Source organism: Zalophus californianus, chromosome 6 (genome assembly GCF_009762305.2).
Source record: "Zalophus californianus isolate mZalCal1 chromosome 6, mZalCal1.pri.v2, whole genome shotgun sequence".
Taxonomy (NCBI): domain Eukaryota; kingdom Metazoa; phylum Chordata; class Mammalia; order Carnivora; family Otariidae; genus Zalophus; species Zalophus californianus.
The window spans coordinates 30,960,359-30,982,891 of NC_045600.1; the positions used below are offsets into that span (position 1 = coordinate 30,960,359).

General features: G+C 46.4%; 1 protein-coding gene and 1 long non-coding RNA gene across 5 annotated transcripts in view; one reads left to right on the forward strand and one right to left on the reverse strand.

The window, feature by feature from the left end:
* Window positions 1–22,533, reverse strand: part of SMOC1 (SPARC related modular calcium binding 1) — a 152,650-nt gene that overhangs the window by 30,507 nt on the left and 99,610 nt on the right. For 2 of the 3 annotated variants that reach the window (XM_027570981.2, XM_027570982.2), the window contains exons 6-7: window positions 7,364–7,453; window positions 5,264–5,344 (exon numbers count right to left, since the gene is read on the reverse strand). In XM_027570981.2, coding sequence (XP_027426782.1) covers window positions 5,264–5,344; window positions 7,364–7,453 — 171 coding nt within the window. The remainder of the gene's footprint in view (window positions 1–5,263; window positions 5,345–7,363; window positions 7,454–22,533) is intronic. The other variant, XM_027570983.2, reaches the window with a different exon arrangement.
* Window positions 355–22,335, forward strand: LOC113909619. 2 transcript variants are annotated; one of them, XR_003515774.2, is made up of 3 exons: window positions 355–504; window positions 16,609–16,974; window positions 18,685–22,335. It is a non-coding gene; the product is annotated as an uncharacterized LOC113909619 (long non-coding RNA). The 2 variants fall into 2 exon arrangements; XR_003515775.2 differs by having other exon boundaries at window positions 16,612–16,974.

Genomic DNA, 22,533 nt, shown 5'->3' on the forward strand with positions numbered 1-22,533 from the left:
ACCCTTCCCTGTCCCCAGCTCCATGCTCCTGGCCATGACTGACCAAGACACCTGCAGCAGATAGATGGGCAGGCGTCCAGAAGGCCAGTTATAGAAATAAACATCAAGCGTTTGTTTTTATACAGATATTTTGAATGCTCGCAAGCCCAGACCCGTCCTCGGCTGCTAACGTTAACGAATTACTCATTCTTCCTTCCAATCACGTCATGTGCGAGGTTCCAGGTGGCTGTGGGGTGTTTGCTTACAACAGCTACCGCTGGTTTCCCTGAGAGCTGTTTATTTTTCCAGGCCTCAGGTCATTACATCACCCCGCGGTTTCTGGGCAGGCCAAGAGTTGGTTTGGGGGCTGGGGGATCCGGCCAGGAGGTGCCGTTGCCTGAGTGACCCCACATCCCAGTCATAGCAGCTGCCCCGGCAGGAGCTTCCTTGGTGAGGAAGGAGCAGTCCAAATGCAGCCAAGGGGCCTGCAGCAGGCCGAGAGGAGCACGGCTCTGACACCGGCAGGTAGGAGCTGGGGTGCTGCGAACAGCTGACCGGCCACGCGGGTGGTGAGTTAGGCAAACGCTCCCACGTGTGCGGAGACAGGGCCGTTTTCATGGCAAAACTTACAAGAAACGCATTTCCACCTTGTACCCCTGCTGACAGCTCTGTCTTGGGGAAACAGAGTTCCCCCAAGCTGCTGCGTTCAGGTGATGCCCGCAAGGAAGCTCTGCTGGGCAAAGAGGCAAGGGAGGAAAAGCAAGTCCTTTTGGATTTCATCCCCAGGGCCAGGTTCTAGGGCCTTCTCAAAATGCCAGATCAGATCATGAAAGAAGCTAACGAGGAAAGGTGGCAGGAAAGGGAAGAAAGAGACAGGGAAGGAAGAAGAGAAGTGAAATGACCCACCAGTGGCTCCCAAAGGTAGCCAGCCAGGCAGGGGCAGAGGGAGAGGGCCTATGTGCCTTGAGGGCATCGCTATGCTGCTCCAAGAGAAGAGTTAAGGCTCACATGACCATATTTCCTGAGAGTATTTTCCCAGACAAGAAAGCACAGAATTCTGTCATACGGAAAAAAAAGAGAGAGAGAGAGAGAGACATTTATAAATCACAGCTGTAGGAGAGTGTCTGCACATAGTAAAATTAGAAGCAGTGGGACATGGAATATGGGGCAAAGAATGAGACAAAGCCTAGTTTTCATCATTTCTTTAATCTCTTTGCGCTCTTCTATAAAATGTAGATGGTTAAAAAAGATTTTTAAACTCTAGTTATATTAAGAAATGCCTTGGTAGCCAGGCTCTGATACCAAAAACTCCGCAAGAGTTCATATTTGGTCCTAAAAGCAGAACAGAGTCTCTGGCCAACACTCATATGTGAGGAAATGCCTCCTGTCAGGTTCTAGGGTGTCGGCTGGCCAGGTACAAGAGAGCTCCTGGTGCCACAGAGACCAGAATCAGAGTCAGGAGTCCAGAGGGGCAAACCCGTCAATGCGGAGGCTGCCAAGTCCTCAAAAGGCGACCCTGACCACAGGGAACACAAGACAAAGCCTTAAAAACAAGGATCGACCCCTCCAGGAGGAGAGAGGGAGACAGGATAAGTCTGCAGGCATATGTGTCATGTTACTGCAAAGCTTTGGCTGCCCAGTGGAACCTTTCCAACATCAACAGTCCCCAGGCCAGAAAACAAACCTGGCGTCACAGGGTCTGAGTGTGAAAGAAGGATGTTTGGGGTGTAGAAGGAATCGGGATGGCCTTCTTGCCTCAGAGAGAGTGGGAAGAACTCTCACCTAGACCGGCTTCTGAGTCCCACTTCGCCCTCCCCATGGGTGGGGGGCTGCAGCTCACCTAACCCAGAATCTTCTGGCAAACTCTAATGGGAAACTGCCTCGGGGGCTTGACCCAGAGGCTCCAATCCATACCAGAGCCAGCTGCCCAGACATTAGTTATCACTAAAGTGTTATCTGACTTTTCATCAAACCAAATGAGATAACATGAAGAGTACTTGGCACAAGATATAAAGATATACCATCAAGAGTAGCCATTATTTTTTAAATCATTCATGATGTACCTACTCTGCATTAAGCATTTCATATATATTGTTGAATCCTCAGAAAAACCCTGCAAGGCACTAAGAACTTTGTTTCACAGATAATGAACTTTCTCGAGGTCACTTAGCCTCTCACGGGAAGCTAGCACTGGAAGCCAGGTCTATTGGTTTGTCTGATACCAAAGCCCATGCTTATGCCATTACGAGGTTTACCCCTTCTATACACAAATGATTCCCTACCCCTGCCCACAAAAGCCAGACCTCAGGAAGCTTCCCTGGCATCCCATTTGTGAGAGCACAAACCAGAACAGAATGTTGAAGCTTGGCAAAGGTTCACGTGAGACGGGGCAGGGCCACGTGAGCTGCCCAGAGTTCCTGAGCTGATGATGCGGGCTTCCCTGGGCATGTTGGGAAACATCTCAGGAGTCACGGCCCCTATTTCTGCCTGGTCTATGAGAGAGGCCAGACACCAGGAGAAAGACACCCCCATGCACACATTCCCATCCAAAAGCTTCTATTTCAGTCCCATAGGCCAAGGGCCCGCAAACTGCTTTCTGTAAGGGGTCAGATAGTAAACATTTAGGTTTTGCAGGCTGGACAGTCTCTGTCACAACTATTCAACTCTACTATTGCAGCTCCAAAACAGCCATAGACGATAGGTAATAAATGGGTAAGGCTGTGTTCCAATAAAACTTTATTTGCATGAACAGGCAGATGGTCATTTGCCAATCCCTGCCCTAAATGCCTTTGTGACACCATGTCCCATACACATAATTCCATCAAAAGGGTCCCCAGGTACTCAGTCAGTATTACCACTCGATCATGATGGAGGAAGTCCTCAGTTTACATGAAAATGTCTAAGGTATCGATCTCTGATAATTATTGCTGGTCTCAGTTTCTCCCAGCTTTAGGTCTCCCTGAACTATCCTGTTCTATACACTAACCTTCCAGACATAACTGGGGCCAACCAGGAAGAAATGAAGGTGGCTGGGTCACACCAACAAAAAGAAGGCGGTTGTACCTGCCTGGATACCATTTCTCAATAAGACCCAATACTCATCCAGTTGGCGACAATACAGGGCAAGTAGGAATGGAAAGCCAAAGAACTTGTGGAAGCAAACATCAAATAGCTTCACATCACCACTTTACTTCACTCTGAGAAAATAGCCCAAGAAGACAAGAAAAGATAAATCATTTTCCCCAGCCCCACCCCTTACTAGCTGGGACCCAGGATAAGTTACTTCCTCTCTCTCAGCCTCCATCTCTACATCTGTCAGATGGAGGTGATAACATTACTTATCTCATCGGGTTGTGGTGAAGCTCCAGTGAGATAACACATGTCAAGTTGTGCAGGACCCCATGGGATGATTCCGATTTTGATGATGATGATAATGATGATGGTCTTTTCTCCTCTGTCCTCCCCCAGAGCAATCAAACAAAGTGAGCTAGATTCTATAATAGATATAATAGAAAGGCAACAAAGCCCTTGCCCTCACAGAGTTTAGAGCCTCAATAGGGAAATTAACCACTGGTAGATGAAAAAGAAGCAATTTCTGGAAGCAACTGCTAAATGTCAAGTGAGTGTTCCAGGCAAATGGTACTGTAGAATTTCAGAGGGCTAACCCTCATATCTGCCACCTGGTCACAGAGAATAAAGCCTCACCCTGGGGCTTTGCAGACCTGGTGCAGGGAATGGGGGGACCGCTGGCAGATGTCACTTCCAGGTACCCCAGGCACCAAAACCATGTCTCTTTGACTTATCATATTTGCCTAACAGCAAGAGGGGAGGTGGAAGAAGGTTCCACAAAGAAGCTTTTGCTCACAATGACAATCACAAATTCTTTCCTGATTAAAGAATGTTCACTGTAAGCGGTATCATTAACATTGCCATCTTTCCTACCACAATGATTATAACAATAAATAATGTCCTTTCAGCTTATCTTGCACTTACTATTTATCACTTAGCCTGGCACTGCCTAAGTACCAGATAGACAGTATCTCAGTTAACCTTTACTCACAGCACTTCGAGGCGAAGATCATGATCCCAGATGAGAATTGAGGCTCTGGGGGGGGGGATTATTTCACTTGCCTGGGTCACTTGCTAAGTGTTGGAGCCAGAAAGTGAACGCAGGTTTTGCTGATTCCAACGCCTGTGCTTTAAACATGGCACTGTTCTGTCAAAGACTGGCCCACAGGACTCACATAGTCTTCTTCGCACCCCATCATCCCATACCTCCAGCTCTTATCAAACAGAGAACCAGACACATGCAGAGGTACTGACCAGCCCATGTCACAGAGAAAATCAACCAATGCTGCATGGATTCACCTCAACGGGTAACTCACTTCATACAATCAAGTTCCCCTGCTACCACTTTTAGGATAGAGCTGGCATACGGATAAACCTACGGGGGGCCAGTGACAGCCCACTCATTAATTAACGGTCTTGTAAAACTCTGCCCATCAGTTCAAAGGGATGGATCTTTTGTTTACAGACCTTGATATCCATAAGGAAAAAATGATATGGCTGAAATGAAATTCACCAACTTTATGCAGGCATAAATTATGCAGAGGGTATACTTTTCTCATACTAAAGTCTTAAGCTGAAAGAAGGATAATTTCCCCACGATAGAGATACAGATTGGGTTTGTTAATACATTTTTCTCTTGGTGGACATCTGGTCTTTACTGATGGTAAATGAACTTTATTGACTTTGGTCTTCATTGATGATAAATGAACTCTATGAATGAGTCCTACAAATCTGATCATCCTCCAAAAATTATCACCTTTCTATAAGGGGTTCAGCCAATACCAAAACCTGAGCACTTACAAGACCCTCAAAAGATCAGACCAAAAAGACATGACTGTAAGCAGCTATTTGGAGCCTTAAAAAACACACAGAACCAAGTCTCTTATGGCTTGAAGTCCAACTTTTCCATGCCAGGTCATTTTTTTCAAATTCTTCTGCAGGGCATATAGAGAGTCAATTAAAATAGTAAAACATATAGTCAAAAGATTTTTTTGCTAAAAGGATCAGCTCATGAAAGATGATCCCTGAGCTACTGGTTGAAGAAAATTAAAGTTGAAAGGGATTCACTCCTCTGATCTCGCTTTACAGCTGTAGAACTTGAAAACAAGACAGGTTAAATGACTTGCCCAAGCCCATACAACAAATAGTCACGGACCAACCATGGGGCAACCACAGGCAAATCAGGCACGTATACAATCCTAGGCAGATTATTTACCTGAATTCCTTACATTGGTGTTGTTCAGTTTGGAGTCCTTGATTACCAAGTGCTTAATCCATAGAGTAGGGGCTGTAATTTCTGGGAAAAAAAAAAAAAAAAGAAGAGAGAAAATAAAATCTGGGCAAAGGGAGTGGTTAACTTGGAGGGCAGCCCCCAGACTTCAGGAGCTTTTTCTAAAGTCTGAGGCATCAAGGCTTTGAGCTTTCTCCCTCATTTCACATCCACTTTGTCTCAGTGCCCTCTCCCTTCTCACTACGGAAGCTCCTCTCCCCGCTAGCTCATAGGAGCCAACCAGGGCCTCCCCTGCTCAGAGGCAGAGTGGTCTAAGTCCAGAGGCACTGAGCCGCTCCATCCAGGAATCAAAATATTATCCCAGGAGGTGAGGAGCATGGGCCAAGCCAAGTCTCTCTCAGCTGCTTCCCTGGAAGAAGATTTAAAGGGGATAAATCAACAAATGAATGCCAAACAAACCACAGAGACCATTTTGAAGGAAATGGCTGAGCCACAACAGATTTCAGCTTGCTGAGACTCTGTTCCACATGGGAAGGAAAGTGATGAGTCCAATGTGTGCGTCAATATCCTTCCTAATGGTTTCTCATGAACAGAGGCTGAATCCCTCCATCCAGACTGCTTGGGGTGGGGGTATAGCTCAGTGGTAGAGCATTTGACTGCAGAGAGCTTGGGGGGCCTCTAGGCCATTCAGGGCTTGGGTCACACAGTGGACAAGTGGTATGAGAATTGGGAGGACCCTGAACACACTGAAGAGTGATGAGTTCTTTAGTGAAATTGTTGGGGCGATCTCCCAAGGTGACACGGTCTCCATTTCCATCTGATCCCTCAAGATCCAGACTTGCCAAAAATCCAAGAGATTTGTGGATCACAGAAACATCTGAATTTCTAGGCATGAACACACATATATATGTTCCACTAAATGACCAGTTGTGAAGGATAGCTCACATTTCAATCCTTCTACCTAGAGCTGAGCCTCTGCTAGGGACATCTGTAGCCACAGTATCAACCAGTGGCATAATTTCTTTTCATTCCTGTCTCCCTGTCCAGTCTCGTGATCCAGGTCTGGATACACTCAACTGAAAGCTGCTCAAAGCTTGCTGTATATTGCACTGAGAGCCGAACCTCATTGTCAGACTTTCTAGAAACTGCACTCTGCCAAGCTTCATACTCCTCCTCATGGGAACCTGGAGTATATGGCAAAGCACACTGAAGAATGTAGGTCATGAGCAGCTCAAACTCAAATAGAGGCCAGCCTTCTGTACCCAACGCTCTTCTTGTCTACTCCTCATACCTTCAGGGACATTTAGCCTCTATCTTACTACCAGCTACACTACTTCTCTTGCCCTAGAATTCTCTCTCAAATGCTCTCAAGATCCAGCTTAGCCAAACCAGGTCCACTAACCAATCTCTTTCCTCCTACTTTCCTACCATACCTCATCCCCACCGTACTCTCGCCTCTGCCCATTCCAGTCCCCCCACTGCAATGCCCTGATTCTTCCCTTCCCCTTTCAAGATCCAGCCCAGGTCCCATCTCTTCACATAGTCTTTCTCCAGACCACTGTGATCTCTTTCTTCCAAAAATGTCCACTACGATAAAAACTGAGACCATATAATTTAACACATAAAATTCTCCAGTAGTTGCCATTGTCTTGAGAGCAAAGGCTTCGTCTCAACTATTCCTTCTTTGTCCCCCAGAGGCCTAGCACAATGCTAGGCACAGTAAAGGAATTTGTAAGTGTTGGTTCATCTACTGAAGGGACAGTGCTGGCCTGTCTTTCTCAGCCATGGCTCCTTGGTCTTGGCAGCTCGAAGGGTCCATCCAGGCTGTGTTATTGTTGGACATCGGTGACCAGGCAGGAAGCCTGGCTAGAACAGAGGGCCTTTCCAGAAGTAGAGAGTGTACCAGTTCCTGGGAGGATTTGCATTTTTTTAAAGGTTAAAACAACCCAGCCTAAACTGGGAAAAATTGAAATTAAAAAAGAAAAAAACTAATAATAAAGCTTATACAAACACCCAAAGGAAAGACGTTCCTCAAACATAAAAATGGGTGGGAGCATGTGAGTCGGAAGTAATACAAGAGCTTACCATCTCCATCGAACACGGGCTGAGTCTCCATCGTGGGTGTCGGCTTCGACCCGTCATCTGAATTGAGAGTTAAAAAGAATCGAAAAGAGACTACCATTATTGAGGTAAATACTATCTACTCTCCAGCACTGTTGAATGGTTGGGGTTTGCACATGGCCCGGCCAAGTCCCAGTGAAGAGGCCAAAGAGAAAGGAAAGAAAGAAAGAAAAAGAAAGAAAGAAAGAAAGAAAGAAAGAAAGAAAAGAAAAAAGAAAGAAGAAAGAAAGAAAGAAGAAAGAAAGAAAGAAAGAAAGAAAGAAAGAAAGAAGAAAGAAAGAAAGAAAGAAAGAAAGAAAGAAAGAAAGAAAGAAAGAAAGAAAGAAAGAGAAAGAAAGAAAGAAAGAAAGAAAGAAAGAAAGAAAGAAAGAAAGAAAGAAAGAAAGAAAGAAAGAAAGAAAGAAAGAAAGATAGAGAAAAAAGAAAGAAAGAAAAGAAAGAAAAAAGAAAGAAGAAAAGAAAGAAAGAAAGAAAGAAAGAAAGAAAGAAGAAAGAAAAGGAAAGAAGAAAGAAAGAAAGAAAGAAAGAATGAAAGAAAGAAAGAAAAGAAAAAGAAATAGAAAGAAAAAAGAAAAGAAAAGAAAGAAAGAAAGAAAGAAAGAAAGAAAGAAAGAAGAAGAAAGATAGAAAGAAAGAAAGAAAAGAAAGAAAGAAAGAAAGAAAGAAAGAAGAAAGAAAGAGAAGAAAAGAAAGAAAGAAAGAAAGAAAAGAAGTAGAAAGAAAGAAAGAAAGAAGCAAGAAAGAAAGAAAGAATAGAAAGAAAGAAAGAAAGAAAGAAAGAAAGAAAAAGAAAAATAACAGGAAGAAAAAGAGATACCCCAGAGAGACACCAACAGTAAGACAAACTCAGGTGTAATGTTCACCATCCCAGGGGAGGACAAAAAGGGAACTCAACTGTCATGACTTTGGAGGACCCTTCCCCATCAATCCTCGTGTATGGGCATGATGACTCTGTCAGCCCTGGTAGCCCCCACAGGGAAAGCTGGGGTGGGGGGTTGTGCATCTTCCCCAGCAGGCCTGAGTTTTTGGCCAGGCATGTTAGGATAAGGTTGGCATACTTTGTGGCATCAAATTCTGGTGTCCCCAGTTCCTTCCTGCCCTTCTGTGAAAGGTTCCAGCCTAGTACCTAGTGGCCCTCATTGAAGAGCTTCAGGAAAACAAGAGACTGTGGTGTATTCCCTCCCGAACACCTAGCTATTTCTCTATCCTCACCTAAAAAGGAAGAAAAGGAAGGAAGGACCATCCTCTCTCCAGTATGCTGAACTGAAGAGAATCAGAAATCCTTAGAACACTTCTAACTGTGAAACATTGTGCCCTCCCATTCCCAGTGAGAGGTGGGGGCAAACAAAAATAGAAGGGGATGTGAGAAACTGAACCCTGGATCGGCTTTGAAATTTCTACCATAGATGATGGGAGCATGAAGTTCCTAGTAACAAAGTGCTAATGCATATCGTTCCAACAGAGTCAGCAGCTCTCTGCAGAGCAAGAACCTCTGCAGGGCAGGAGTGAGTGTAGACTTTACCACCTTTCAGGACTCTGGGTTACTTTCATCAAGATCCCCCAAAACCTTAGTGCAGGGCAGTTCCTCTCAACTTTTTTCATTACTGTCCACCTAAAGAGCATTTTTAGATTTTTTTTTCCTAATCGCCTTCCTAATGAAATATTAATAACACAGATACACTGTGTATCTGTTGATGTACCATATGTATATCTGTGCCTTATATGTAAAAAGAGCAAGAGTGCTTTTGTCCCCCCTCCCCAATCAATTTCGCCTTCTTGGTATCTCTGCCTTCATCGAGAATACAGTTTAGAGATTTATCTGCGTTCTCCCTGGGAGGGGCTGGGGGAAGAAGAGCCCCTCGTTCTCGGGCAGTGGGATGATTACACCAACCCCCAGAGATCTTGTACAACAGAACACTATATTCTCCAAGCATTAACTATTTTTTTGGTCATTTTATTCCATCGTTTATTTTATATTTATTTATTTATATTTGTTTTGCCAATGGTTATTTTTAAGTTTTTGGTTATTATAATTGGCATTTATTTATTTTAATGGAAGAATAATTAACATACAATATTATATGAGTTTCAGGTGTACAAAATGGTGAGTTGATGTTCATACACGTTACAGAATGGTCACCACAGTTCATTTAGTTACCACCTCTCATCACACCAAGGCTTTGCAATAGTATTGACTATATTCCCTATGCTGTACATTACATCCCCGTGTCTTATTTATAACTGGAAGGTTGTACCTCTTAATCCCCTCCACCGAGTTCATTAACTATGGAGAATGCAAGCTCTCAGACAGTCTCAGTGACGCCAGTCACATCACCCATAATAACAACCCTCCGCCATTTGGAGCTCCCAAAACCTTTGGCCGACTTCCCTGCATCTTATCAGGGAGGGAGGAAAAACACAGAGTTCTGATCCCTTTCTTGCACCAACACCCCACCCTTGGGATGTTTCGACTGGAGAGCTGGAGAGACCCTAATCATGGCTGGAGGCTGAGGCCAGCGGCCCGACCATTGCATGACACATGACCCTGCTATCATGCTCCTGTGCTGACACCAAGACGCAATTCCCACTGGGGCCGAGGCAATCCTGCACCATCTGACAATCATCCCAAGGAATGGGATACAGCAGGGGGAGAGGAGTTAACTTGCTGGCTATCTTATTTGCCGCAAACTGGAGTCCAGAACAGGCATCTTTTGATGCAAAGCCGTGTAAGTTTGATCTGGAAGTCATTGAGGGAGAATAAACACAGAGCAGAACCACACAATGTCATTTTTTTTAATAGCATCACTTCCCCTGACTCTATTAACACCTCTTTCCATTGAATTCAATGAGCCACTGAATGAAGTCTTTTGGCAGCTGCAGTGCACATTTGGTTGCTCCTGCCGGATGCAGAGTTCACAGTCTAAATAGCCCAGCACGGTGTGCTCAGCCCCTCCACACGGGGTGGCCTCACTTTAGGGGCCTTAAGGGTCACAAAGGGAAAGTGAGAAATCAAACATTCCCAGAGGGACAATGGCGAGAACCCAAGTGAAAAATGGCTCCTACAAGATTTTAATATTCAACTACAATCCTCCCATATTCCAAGAGCCGTAGCTCTCTCTGGAGCAGGATAACAGAAAACATTCTGCTTCTTTCTCCCATCAACCAGATGAGAGTCTGGGACTGCCCATCTGGTGTAGCAATCAGCAAGGGTCTGTTGCTCAAGGAGAGGAAGAAGTGTTTCCAGTCTCCCGGGAAAGTTTGGCACTTCTGCAGGCCAAGGACCTCCACGGTCGCCCAGATGCAGGCCCAGAGCCCACATTGCATGAAGGCACGTGCAGGGAGTGAATCTTCCTGCAGGGCAGGGTCACCAAGGGTGAGGAGATACATCTGTGCCGCCGCAATGCAGGCCCTAGATGGAAATCTTTATGAAGTGAGAAAAGACAAAGTGCCCGCTGCCAGGAGAACCACCTGTGTGATTCAGCTGCCCAAAGGATGAGAAGTCAAGCCAAAGCCAACAGGACCCTCTGACCATCATCTCTGGGCACCTGGGCACCTGGCTCCCAACCTGGCAAACAAGCGCACCCTTCTACCAAACACAGGTCCAAGGCCTGGGTCCAAGGTCCACATCAGTTCTGCTTCCCGGCAAACCTTGGGACAATACCAGGCCCCACACTGAGTCCTGGGGAGAGAGAAAAGCTTCCACTCAGTCTCCCAGTCTCCAGTGGGGTCACACTCCAGATCCTGGCTGTACATCCAATAAACTGGGTAACCTGAACCCCTCACTTTTCTTCTCTGGGCAGTGATATCTTCTTCTAAAAATGAAGGATGCCTGCCTCCCCAGTCTCGGGACAATGTGCAGGAGTAAAGACTTTAAAGGCTCAGGAGCAAGGACTTTAAAAGTATAAATACCATAAGTATAAACCATCTTATCCAACTGCCTACTTTTAAAAAATTGGATTTACAAAATTAAAATCCTATCAAAGTTTTTAAATTAAAAAAATAAACCTTTCAATTCAGTAAGAAGATGAACAACCTAATTTTAAAATGAACAAAATATTTTAATAGACATTTCATCAAAGAAGATGCATGGACAGCTAAGGGATACATGAAAAGATGCTCAACATGATTAGTTGTTAAGAAAATGCAGATTAAAACCACAATGAGGTACCACTATGTACCTACTAGCATAGCTAAAATTTTAAAAATAGGAAATAGCAAATGTGGGCAAGGGTGTGGAGAAACTAAAACCCTCATTCATTGCTGTGGGAATGTAAAATGGAGTAGCCATGTTGGATAACAGTTTGGCAATTTCTTTGAAATGTTAAACATAAACTTACCATTCGACCCAAATATTCCGCTCTTGGGAATCCATCCAAGAAAAAGAAAAACAGGTCCACCCAGAGACATGTATGCAAATATCCATAGCAGCATTACTTATGATAGCCCCAAACTGGAAGCAATCCAAATGTTTGTCAACTGGTGAACAGACAAACAAATGGTGATATACCCATATAATGGAATATTACTCAACAATGAAAAAGAATGAATTCCAAATACATGACAATATAGAGAAACTTCAAAAACATTAGACTAAATGAAAGAAGCCATGTACTAATGCTACATATTGTAGGATTCCACTTAGGTGAAATGCCCAGTAAAGATAAGTCTATAGAGTCCAGATCTGTAGTTGCCCGGGGCTGGAGGAGGCAGTGGGGTGTAACTATAAATGGGTACAGGTTTCTTTTGGAATGATGGAAATGTTCCCTGGTAATGGCCACATGATGCTCTAAATGTGCTAAATTCATTGAAGTGTACATTTATGATGGGTAAATTTTATGGTATGTAATTATGCTTCAATAAAGCTGTTAACACAAACGGGAGGTAGTGCCAATGTTGTCTCAGATCCAACCTCAGGAAGCACAGCTGAATTATTTCAGTGATTCTTAGTTGGCAGAGAGACTCTCCCATATATTTTAAAGAAAAATGTATCTGAATCTCAGTTGACATATATGTGCATGATCATGTGATACCTGGTGCTCATCGTTGGTGGTTCTTTTGGACCTCAGATAGTAGGACTATAGTTCTCTTTAACACCACAACACTCTTCCAGAACAAGGAGAGGTGGATAAAACACTGAAAAAAGCCAATTCGAAGATTATCATTTTTCTTACAGGGAGAAAAATGTAAATTTGGAAACACTAAAGAAAAAAATAAAATAAAAAAGTAAAATAAAAAATCAAAACAATCAAATAAAAAGCAAGGCAAGCTTACATTCATGAATGAATGAATGAGGAAAACCCGACAGAATTTCTCAAGGATGGTGTCAAGATCAACAATCATGAGGCCACATTTTGCAACACTCGGTTTCTGGCAGGTGGCTTTCCTCATCTAGTCTCACCACTGGCCAGCACAGAGGAAGTCACCAGGCAGATAAAAAGAGATGGAGTCTCAGAGCAAGAAAGTGATTTGCTCCAGGCCCAGAGGCAGTGAGCAGCTCCGGAAACTGCCCAGGCCCAGAGCCCTGGCCTTCCAATTTCTCCAACCCCCAACCATGCCTCGTCCTTAAGGTGCAGCCCCAGAAAGCTGCAGCCCCCACGCGGGCTCTGCAAGGCTGTCCAGACAGTGGGTTTGTGTGACAGCACAATTCCTTGCCCTTCAAGAAGGCCTGACCCACGCACAGACAGCTGGAAGTCACTTCGACCCCTGATGACACCGTTCAAAGCCTCCTCTGTTTGGCTTTTTGATTCCTGATTGACATTCGCTGGCAAGTGAAGATAAATGTAGGCTGAGGACAATGTTGATCCGCTCTGACTATTCTCAGCGAAAGACTTTTCAGAATAACAAACAAAACAAAACAAAAACTCAAAAACATTGGTGTGCTTAAGGGACTGAATAGAGCCCAAGAGGTCCAGGGAAGCAGGGCCGGGGCTTTCAAGGGGCTGGCAAGTCCATTGAGGAGTTAATTGTTTGGGTGTACAATGAGTTTATTCTGACCACATACAAAGAGCTTTCTCTTCCAGGTCCTTCAAAAGCAAATGTGTCAAAGGGGCCAGAGGAGGAATCTGTATTAATGGCATCTCTTGGGGTCTCTGAGACCGAGGAGCCTTGGAGAATGAGGAAAAAAGAAATCACCCCCCACCTCCCGAGATTCGGAAGGTCTCTCCACGATCCCAAGTCCCCTTCGATTCTTGAGCTCTGCCCAAACCATGTCCATCACCGGCCACCCTCCCTCTTGAATTCTTTGAGGCTGCCATTGGTCATCTTTTACAAAGACAGGGAGATAAACTTCAGCCTGGCAGAAGTACTGGAAGGTTGTTGCTTTTGATGGGACATTTATGCCAGAGCCACCAGCCTCCTCAGCGTGTGACTCAGGGACCCAGGGTGGAAGTCGACATGATGTATTCTGGGCATCACAGGGAGACAACGGGGCCTGTTAGCAAAAGTCCCTTAAGACCCTAGCCCTAATCATACCAGGAGGAGGATGGAATTTTAGTCAACATTTCCTGAGATGCATGTCCCATGAACAATGAGGCTCAGAAATGTACTATGAGCTGTCCTAATCCTGACCTTTGACAACAGGGGTTATCTGGGCACCTCAGGTCCTTTCCAGAGCAAGATATCAAGGTTTTATATTCCGTCTACCCACCTGCATGCTCCCTCCCAAAAGAAGTAAAAACAAGCTCAAAGCCATCTTTTTGCAACAATTCCCTACATCCTCAAGCTCCACATTCCCCCAAATCAGAGTAAAAACATGATGCTGGTGAAAAAAATAGACCAGACATGGAAGAAGAAGAGGAGAAAGAGGAGGAGGGAAAGGAGGGGAGAGAAGGGGGGAGGAGGGGAGAGGAGGAACCACCAGCAGCAGAGTCAGTTCTGAGCTGGGGTCAAAGAGAACTGGGCTAGGTTTTTTTAACTCTTTAGTTTAAAATAATGACAGATTCCCAGGAAGTTGCAAAAATAATACAGGGAAGTTCCATGTATGCTTCACCCAGTTTTCCCCAGTGGTAACAACCCACAGTGAACATAAATATATAGGTAACGTATAATTATGTAGGTAACCTCATTATTGTACAATATCAGAGTCAGGACATTGATAGTGGTGTCATCCATAGACCTTATTCACATTCCATCAGTTTTACATGTACTCATTTGTGTATGTGTGTTGGGGGGGGTAGTTCTATGCATTTTTATCCATGCGCAGATTGTGTAACCACCAGCACAATTAAAATACGGAACTATTCCATCACCGCAAAGATCTCCCTCTACAGCCCCTTTATCATCACACTTGCCCTCCTCCACCCCATCTCTCACCCCGGGCAACCACGAATCCTTTCTCCATCTTTATAATCTCGTCTTTTCTAGAATGTTACATAAATGGAATCAGGCAGTAAATGACCTTTTGAAACCAGCTTCTCTCACTCTACATAATGCCCTTGAGAGCCATCCAAGTCGTGGTTTGCACACACCGACATTTTGTACCCTCACTGCTGAGTCGTATTCCATGGGGCGGAGGCACAGCTATGTTTCAACCACTGAAAGACATCTGAGTTGTTTTCCTCTTCAGTTACCCCAGGCTGCCATGATCATCCATGTACGGGTTCTTGGGTACACACAAGTTTTCATTTCTCTGGGATAAATGCTTCAGTGGTGCCCTTGCTAGTTTATATGATAAGTGTATGTTTCGTTGTTTACTCTTTAAAGAAACTTCCAAAGTATTTTCCAGAGTGTGTATCACTTTACATTTTTACCAACAATGTATGAAAGATGCACTTTCTCCACAGCCTTACCAGCATTTGATATTGTCACTATTTTTTTTTTATTTTAGCTCTTCTAACAGGTGTGTAGTGATATCCTATCATGATCTTAATTGGCATTTCTTCACGGCTAATGACGTTGAACATCTTTTTTGTGTGTTTATTTGCCTTCTGCATATGAGCTCTGGGAAAATGTCTATTCATGTATTTTTCCCATTTTTTAAGTGGAATTGCTTTTCAACTGGCTGAGTTTCTGAGAGCTCTCTACATGTTCTAGATAGAAGTCCTACATCAGATATATGGTTTGTTTTAAGTATTTCCTCCCAGTCTGCACTTTTTTGGTTCTCTTAACAAGATCTTTCAGAGCAAGTTCTTAATTTCAATTGGGTCCAATTTCTCAACTTTTCAATTTTTTGGATCATGTGTTTGTTGTTCTAAGACATAAAAGCCCTAGGTTCATCTAGCTATAGTTTCTGAGAATCTCCTCCTATGTTTTCTTCCAGAAGTTTTAATAGTTTTACATTTAAGCCCAAGATCCATTTTAAATTCATTTTTGTATAAGATGTGAGGTTTGGGTTGAGGCTTTGGGGCTTCTTGTTTGTGTTTTTGCCTATGGATGTCCAATCGCTACAGGGTCATCCTCCTCTGAACTGCTCTATGCCTCTGTTCCATCAGTTTGCCAGCCTTGTGCAGGCCTTTCTCTGGGTTCTTTACTCTGCTCCACTGATCTGTGTGTTCATCCCTTGGCCAACACCGCACTGTCCTGATTACTAGAGCACTGTAAGTCTTAATCAGAGTATTATGATTTCAGCTTTGTGACATTCTGGAAAAGGCAAAATTATGGAGGGAGTAAAAAGATCAGGGGTTGCCAGGGGTGGAGAGCACGGAGGATTTTCAGGGCAGCGAAAATACTCTGCATGATACTGTAATGGTGGACACGTGCCATTATACATCTGTCTATTCCCACAGAAAGTACAACACCAAGAGTGAGCCCTAACATAAACTATGGACCTTGGGAGATAATAACGTGTCAGTGAAGACTCACTAATTGTAACAAATGTGCCACTCTGGTGTAGATGTTGATAGTGGGGAAGCTCTGCCTGTGAGGGGGCAGGGGCTGTATGGGAATCTGTGTACTTTCCTCTTAATTCTGCTGTGAACCTAAAACTGCTCTTAAAAAAAAAAAGAAGTCGTTTTTAAAAAAGGAAATGAAACAAACATTTTTAAAAGGGGAGAGATCACTGCATTTGTTCAGAAGAACACAGGGAGGCATGAATTCAAAATTCATCAAGATTCATGGGGGAGTAAAGCATTAAAGATCTCTATGTTTTAAAAAAATCAGAGTGATACCTCCCACTTAATTTTTCATTTTAAAATGTTTTAGCTATTCTAGCTCCATGGCCTTTCCATGTAAACTTTCAAATAAGCAGCTCCTGGATCTCAGTTTTCTTTCAGCAGGCACAGAATTGGTGATACAACAGGGCCCGAGAGTGGCAATTCGTTGGCTGCTCCCCCAGGGGCTGTGTGGCACTCAGAGCTGAAGATAGTGGCTCAGATGTGGCCCGGTGGCCTTTGTGCCCACACACAGACATCCCTGCTTCCACCTGGGTTCCAGGGCCACGCCTGGAACTGAACTCACTCAGTCAAGGACCAGTGGGCCAATGAACATATTCTCAATGGCCTGTCAATCTCTGAATCCTCACCTGGACGTGCGGGGCCCCACAAAAGTACCAGGCAGAAGGATCAAGAACTTGAATGGGAAGTCATCAGAGAGGGAGACAAACCATGAGAGACTCTTAACTACAGGAAACAAACTGAGAGGTACAGAAGGGGGGGGGGGATGGGGTAGCCGGGTGATGGGCATTAAGGGGGGCAGGTGATATGATGAGCACTGGGTGTTATAGGCAACTCATGAATTATTGAACTCTACATCGAAAACTAATGATGTGCTATATGTTGGCAAACTGAATTTAAAGAAAAAATAGAACTTGCTAGTGGGCCATGCTCATCCCAGGCACCTTCTCCAAGGGTCTTTCCTTAGAGGCTCTGGCCATGGGAACTACCAACCAGGGCTGTGTGGTGGGGCCACCTGCTTTGCCTCCCTGCAGAGGTGATAGCTTCCCAGCCTCTAGAAGTCTGTGCTCCCCAGGGAGGCTTTACCTTCACCTGAAGATAACCTCTATAAGAAGAGGCTAAGAACCATCAGAATGTGAGTTCCACAAGACAAGGTTAGGCTCTTATCATGTTAGTTGTCGTTGGGTCCTCAGTGACTGTAACACGCCTGGCACTTAGGAAGCTCTCAATAAATATTTGTTGAATGAAAGAATAAGAAGCCAAGTATAAACAAAGGTTACTAATAACACCAAGGACTCATAAGAATCTACCACGAGGAGGCTTTTCCAGATCCCTAAACCCCATTTCCTCTCTAGTCCTTGGAAATGAGGATATGGCAGGGAGGGATTCAAACTCTTCATTTAGTATCCTCCATTTAGAGGCTTAAGTTCCTGTCAGAGACCCCAGAATAGGGACTAGGGTAGAGGGGAGGGCTCGAGTACATGGAGGCGAGCTGGGGAGGGGAAGGAAGGAGACAGAGCACACGCATGCGTGCTCCAGCACACTTGTGCACTCCCCTCTGCCACCAAACGCTGCAAAGCCAGTCGCCTGACATGTCGGGCTTGGTCAGAGTGGCTCGGGCACCGGCAAGCCAAAGCCACACACATGCAGAGAGCAAAAGACTGCCTCTCGTGGGTCTGGAGCTGCCTCGGCCCGCTTCTGTCTCAGCAGGTGCTGTAGCAGAATGACGGCTTCTCCCCGGGGAAATCCAGTGCGAGCAGAGGCCAACCCGTAGAGGCCATCACCTGCCCGTCTCCATTCACATCCAACCCCAGATGGTAGGGAATCAGACTGTTGCCACCTGACGACCATGCTGACAGGTCAACTACTGACCGCGCCCCCCCCCCCCCCCCCCAGTGCTGGGGGAGAGGAAAGAAGGGTAGCTGGGAAGAGGGTAGAGTCATTTGAGCAGGAGGGATGCTCCACATGTAGAATGTCCTGAGACAGCCGGCGATGCACAGCTCAGGGCAGTGAGGTGAACCTCATTCAGGTGTGCTGACCACAGGAGGGCTGAGGCTGGAAGCCACACTGTCCCCGTCATCTGGGATGCCTGCCACCCATCACCCCAGGCCCGAAGCACATCCCTCAGCCCTGAATGAGCATGCTACTTAATCCATCACCTGAGTGACAGGTCGTTCAAGCTGGCACCAACCTGTAGAACAGACTCCAGGAGAGATTCTAAAAATGGAGACACAGAAAGGGACCCTGGACAAATAACCGTGACTCACTCTTTACTTAAGAGCACAGGGTCTGGAGCAGCTCATGGGGGGTTAAAAAGTCTCCACAGATTAAAGGTGGGCTGGGTTTGGGGAGCTCTGCCCCTCTCCAACACTGGCTTGACAAATACAGAAGTCTGTGCAAAAAAACGCAAGCAGAGTCTGCTAATGTTTCTATTTTTCTCTCATTTTCCTCAAACAGCTAAATCCCAGACTTCTTACAAGTAGGAAATATGCAAACTGCAGAAAACCCCTGATGGTCCTCAACTTGCACTTGCCGATTACTGAAGCATCAGCAGGGGATCTCCAGGGTCCTGGGTGCTCAGAAGAAGAAAGCTCCCAGAGAATGGCCAGGAAAAAATTTAACAAGTGCTCTCCCCTTATCCTCCCATTTCATTGTTCTTACCATCCCCTAAAGGCTAAGAACTCCCCTCCTGCACCTCACAAGCAATCATGCTCAGGACAAGTCCCTGACTTGTATTCGGCTAGCTCAGAAGCTCCTCAAATCATCCACGTTCCTTAGCATCAAGACCCCAAAAAGAGGCACCTCAGGAAAATCCACTCGGTAAATTCATGATCTCTAAAGACATTTTGCTTCCCAGCCATGTCCCAGCTGTCCTTCAACCTGCTTCAGTTGAAACCAAAAATTCATCTCTACCACAGCTTCTGCAGCCTTCGACTGTTTGTAGCAGCACGTCGTCAGAGCTCAAGGGGCTGCTGGTGGCCCTCTTCCTCTCTGCTGATCATCCTCTGAAGCATCAATAAAACACACGGAGAGGCACGTGTACCCCCCCGCCCCACCGCCCACATACAGTCCCCGCTCCCACATCTTTCTTCAAGGGCAAGGACCAAAGGAGAAGGGGAGGGGAGTCAGGATGGGAGTGCCCCAGATTAATGGATATTTGAAACTCAAACACATGGCCCAGGACCTACGCTGCACGTGTTAATTACCACACATGTGCCCATAAAGGAGTCCGTTAAACACAAGGGGCCCAAAGAACAGAGCGAGGAAAGGACATTCCAAGGGATTAAGTAAATAGGCTGAAGTTCTGACCCTCCCCCCCCCCCCCCCCCCAGAGCACGTGCATCTGGGTAAGATAACAGCGCTGCCCTCCCTCCTTCCCCCACTTCTCCCCTCGGGCCCCACACCTGTGGACCCAGGAGCCACAAGCCAGGCCTCCTGTCTGGGCCAGCCGCCTGTGACCCGCTACTGCCTGGCCTCTCTCCCTCCTCCCTTCCTCCTGCTATCTCTCCGAGCCTCCTCCCCCAGCCTCCTCTGCTGGGCCTTCTCCTCTCCTCCACAGGACTAATTCCTGGCTGGCAACCAGACCCTCCATCTCCGCACAATACACCTTTTCATTCCTTCCAGGCAGAGAGAACCGATCCCTCTGAGCCCTGTCAGTGGAGCGGGCTCCCAAAGGCAAGAGGGTGGGGAGAGAAGGGCCTGGGCCCGCTCCTCCCCCGCTGCCCCCTGCCGCCCCCACCACTCTCACACCCAGACCTGGGGCGTCCTTTCTGGCTGTACCCCTCACCCTGCGCGAGGGTCCGGGCCGCGCATCTCTGCAGCAGGCCTCAGGGCTGTGAACTCCAGCTCTAGGGAGATGCCGTCTAGGAGACCCCACGTGTGGGCACCAGCTCAGACAAGGGGCCTTTGTGTCTTCCCACCTGCTGCCCTCTGGAGCACATTCCATTCTTAAGTGGCAGCTGAGAGAGGGACCTCAGCGGCTGACACAGGATATTACAAATGCCCTCTCGCACCCTGTCCCCCTTCAAACCCCAGCTTCCTGGACAGGTGTGGCTTCAGGTGGCCCTTCCTACAGGTGGCCTGAGCCTGCTTTTCTCTGCACTGCCCACGGCAGACAAAGAGAAGAGGATTAGCACCTAAGCTGATCCTCCAAAGTAGAAGGAAGGAGATGCTCTGGGCAAAAGTCAAGTCTCCAGAGGCGAGTGAGCCCTAGCATCCCCCACCAGGCCTCTGCACCAAAGAGGAAGCCTCTGCAGAACCATCTGGGAGGGAGGAGCCCATCTGGCGTAGGGGAGCAAATTGCTGGAAACCAAGCAACTTATCTCTAAGATGAGGCTCCAGACTCTATGCCCCTATTCCTTGCACCGTCCCTGGAGGAATCAGGTGTCCCTGTCCTCTCCCAGCTGGAGCAGCAAGAACCCACAATGGCCACAGGTCTGTTTCTTTTGTTGTCCACAGGGTGCAAAGCCACATCAACCTGGAAAGTACTTCCCTGTACCGTTTAAGATCCCAGATCCCATGGTTCGCCTTTCTTGGTGTGGGCGCTCCATTCAGCATCATGCCCTCAGTTCCCTTTGGTGGGGGAAATCTGGGTTGTCTGTTTTGCATGATTGCCAATTGTTTTTTCTACCACTGAGATCTCATGCCCCAGAACAAAGGCGATGTTCCTGAAGTCTTCAGTTGCAACAAGTCAAATCGAAGGCAGCTCTGCTTCGCAACTCCAGTAAATTGCAGACTGACACACGTGCCATTCACAGTGTTGAGGAGGTCAGGTCTTTGCAGGAAGAACCATTCACGCCCCTCTCCCACTTTCCTACCTAGAAGGGAATGGCCAGCACGCAGGGCAGCCTCTCCCTGTTCCGGGAAGGACCCAGAAAGGCAGTTGCTCCCTCCTTTTTGCCCACGTATGCATTCCTGCTTGTGGAAAGGCCCATTAATCCATGTTTTCTAGTAGGATCCTGATGCTCCACTTCCTCGTCCTCTTGGAACACCTGCATTCAGGCCGGCAGCTTCTCCAGAGTCTCATTTCCTGCATCCGGGCAGGGTGGTTTCGCCTCCTCTTCCCATTCCCGTGGGACAAGCATGCAGGGCAGGGTCCTGGGCCTCACTTCCATCTCCCTGTGACCACGGGTGCAGGACAAGCCCATGCACCTCACGCTGACCCTATACAGGCCCGACACGCCATGTGGACATTTAAGTCCAGTTCCCCCAAGGCCCAGATTCGGGTGCAAAGCCTCAAACTCAGCTGCCATCTCCTGGCTGGGTTTTTACCAAAGAGCCCGAAATAGGGGTTCTGGAGTGTTTGTACATTCAGTGAAATTGGTATTGGTCCCCCATGCAGCTACCAGAGCGTGTGCTCACGCGCTCTCTCTCTCTCACTCCACTCAAGTGGCAGTGGAGCTTAGTGTCCTCCACCCTGGAAATTATGGTCAGCATATCCCAGGGACTTATTCCTCATGTTGGCTGCCCCACTAAACAGCACTCAGACAAGTGCCTTAATTGAGGTTAGCCACATAATTTGTAGGGCCCAGTGCAGAATGAAAATGCAAGGCCCTTTGTTCAAAAAGCAAGAAAATAGTGCCATTAAGGGCACCAAACTATAAAGTTTTATCCTCTCTTCCATGGTCTCTCTCTTGACTTGTCATGGTGTTTTAAAATTTTCTATTTAATGTTGTTCTAGGTAAAGAAGGATTAAAATTTTTCACGTCCTGTGGAAGCCCCCACAGCACACGTCACAAAAGCGATATGCCAACAGGGGGACAAGGACACACACGTGCGCGCCTCACTGTCCCACTGGGCTTTACTTAGCAAAACACAAGTTTAAAGATAGAATGATTAAGAATCCCAAGACCATAGCAGCACAGGTTGCAAGCCTGTGAAGCTGGGCTCGTCTTAGTGAAGAAAATCTGGATGGGCTGGAACAATTATTAAGGAGAATCAGCGAGGGGGGGAAAGATGTTCAAACCGGTTTCCAAAACAAGAGGGTCGGGCAGACCTGGACATGCCTACCTTCATTGTCCTTTTTGGTTGCATGCTGGCTACCTGGTAGTTGACTGACTGAACCGCCCAGGAGCCAAGGTTTTCAGGGTCCCTGCCAGCTCCGTACCCTGTGCTCACTCACCTCCCTCAGAAATTCTGGGAGCGTGGTCCCCACTGCCATTATGAGCCTTACTTACCTCCTCCGCTGCTTCTAGGAAGAAACCCAGGATAAGAATGGAGATTTTCTGTGGGGGACTTTTAGCTTACACCCAGGCTCCTTCCATCTTGTCTAGAACTCTTCTTGGACTGGCTTTAGAAGCAAACATT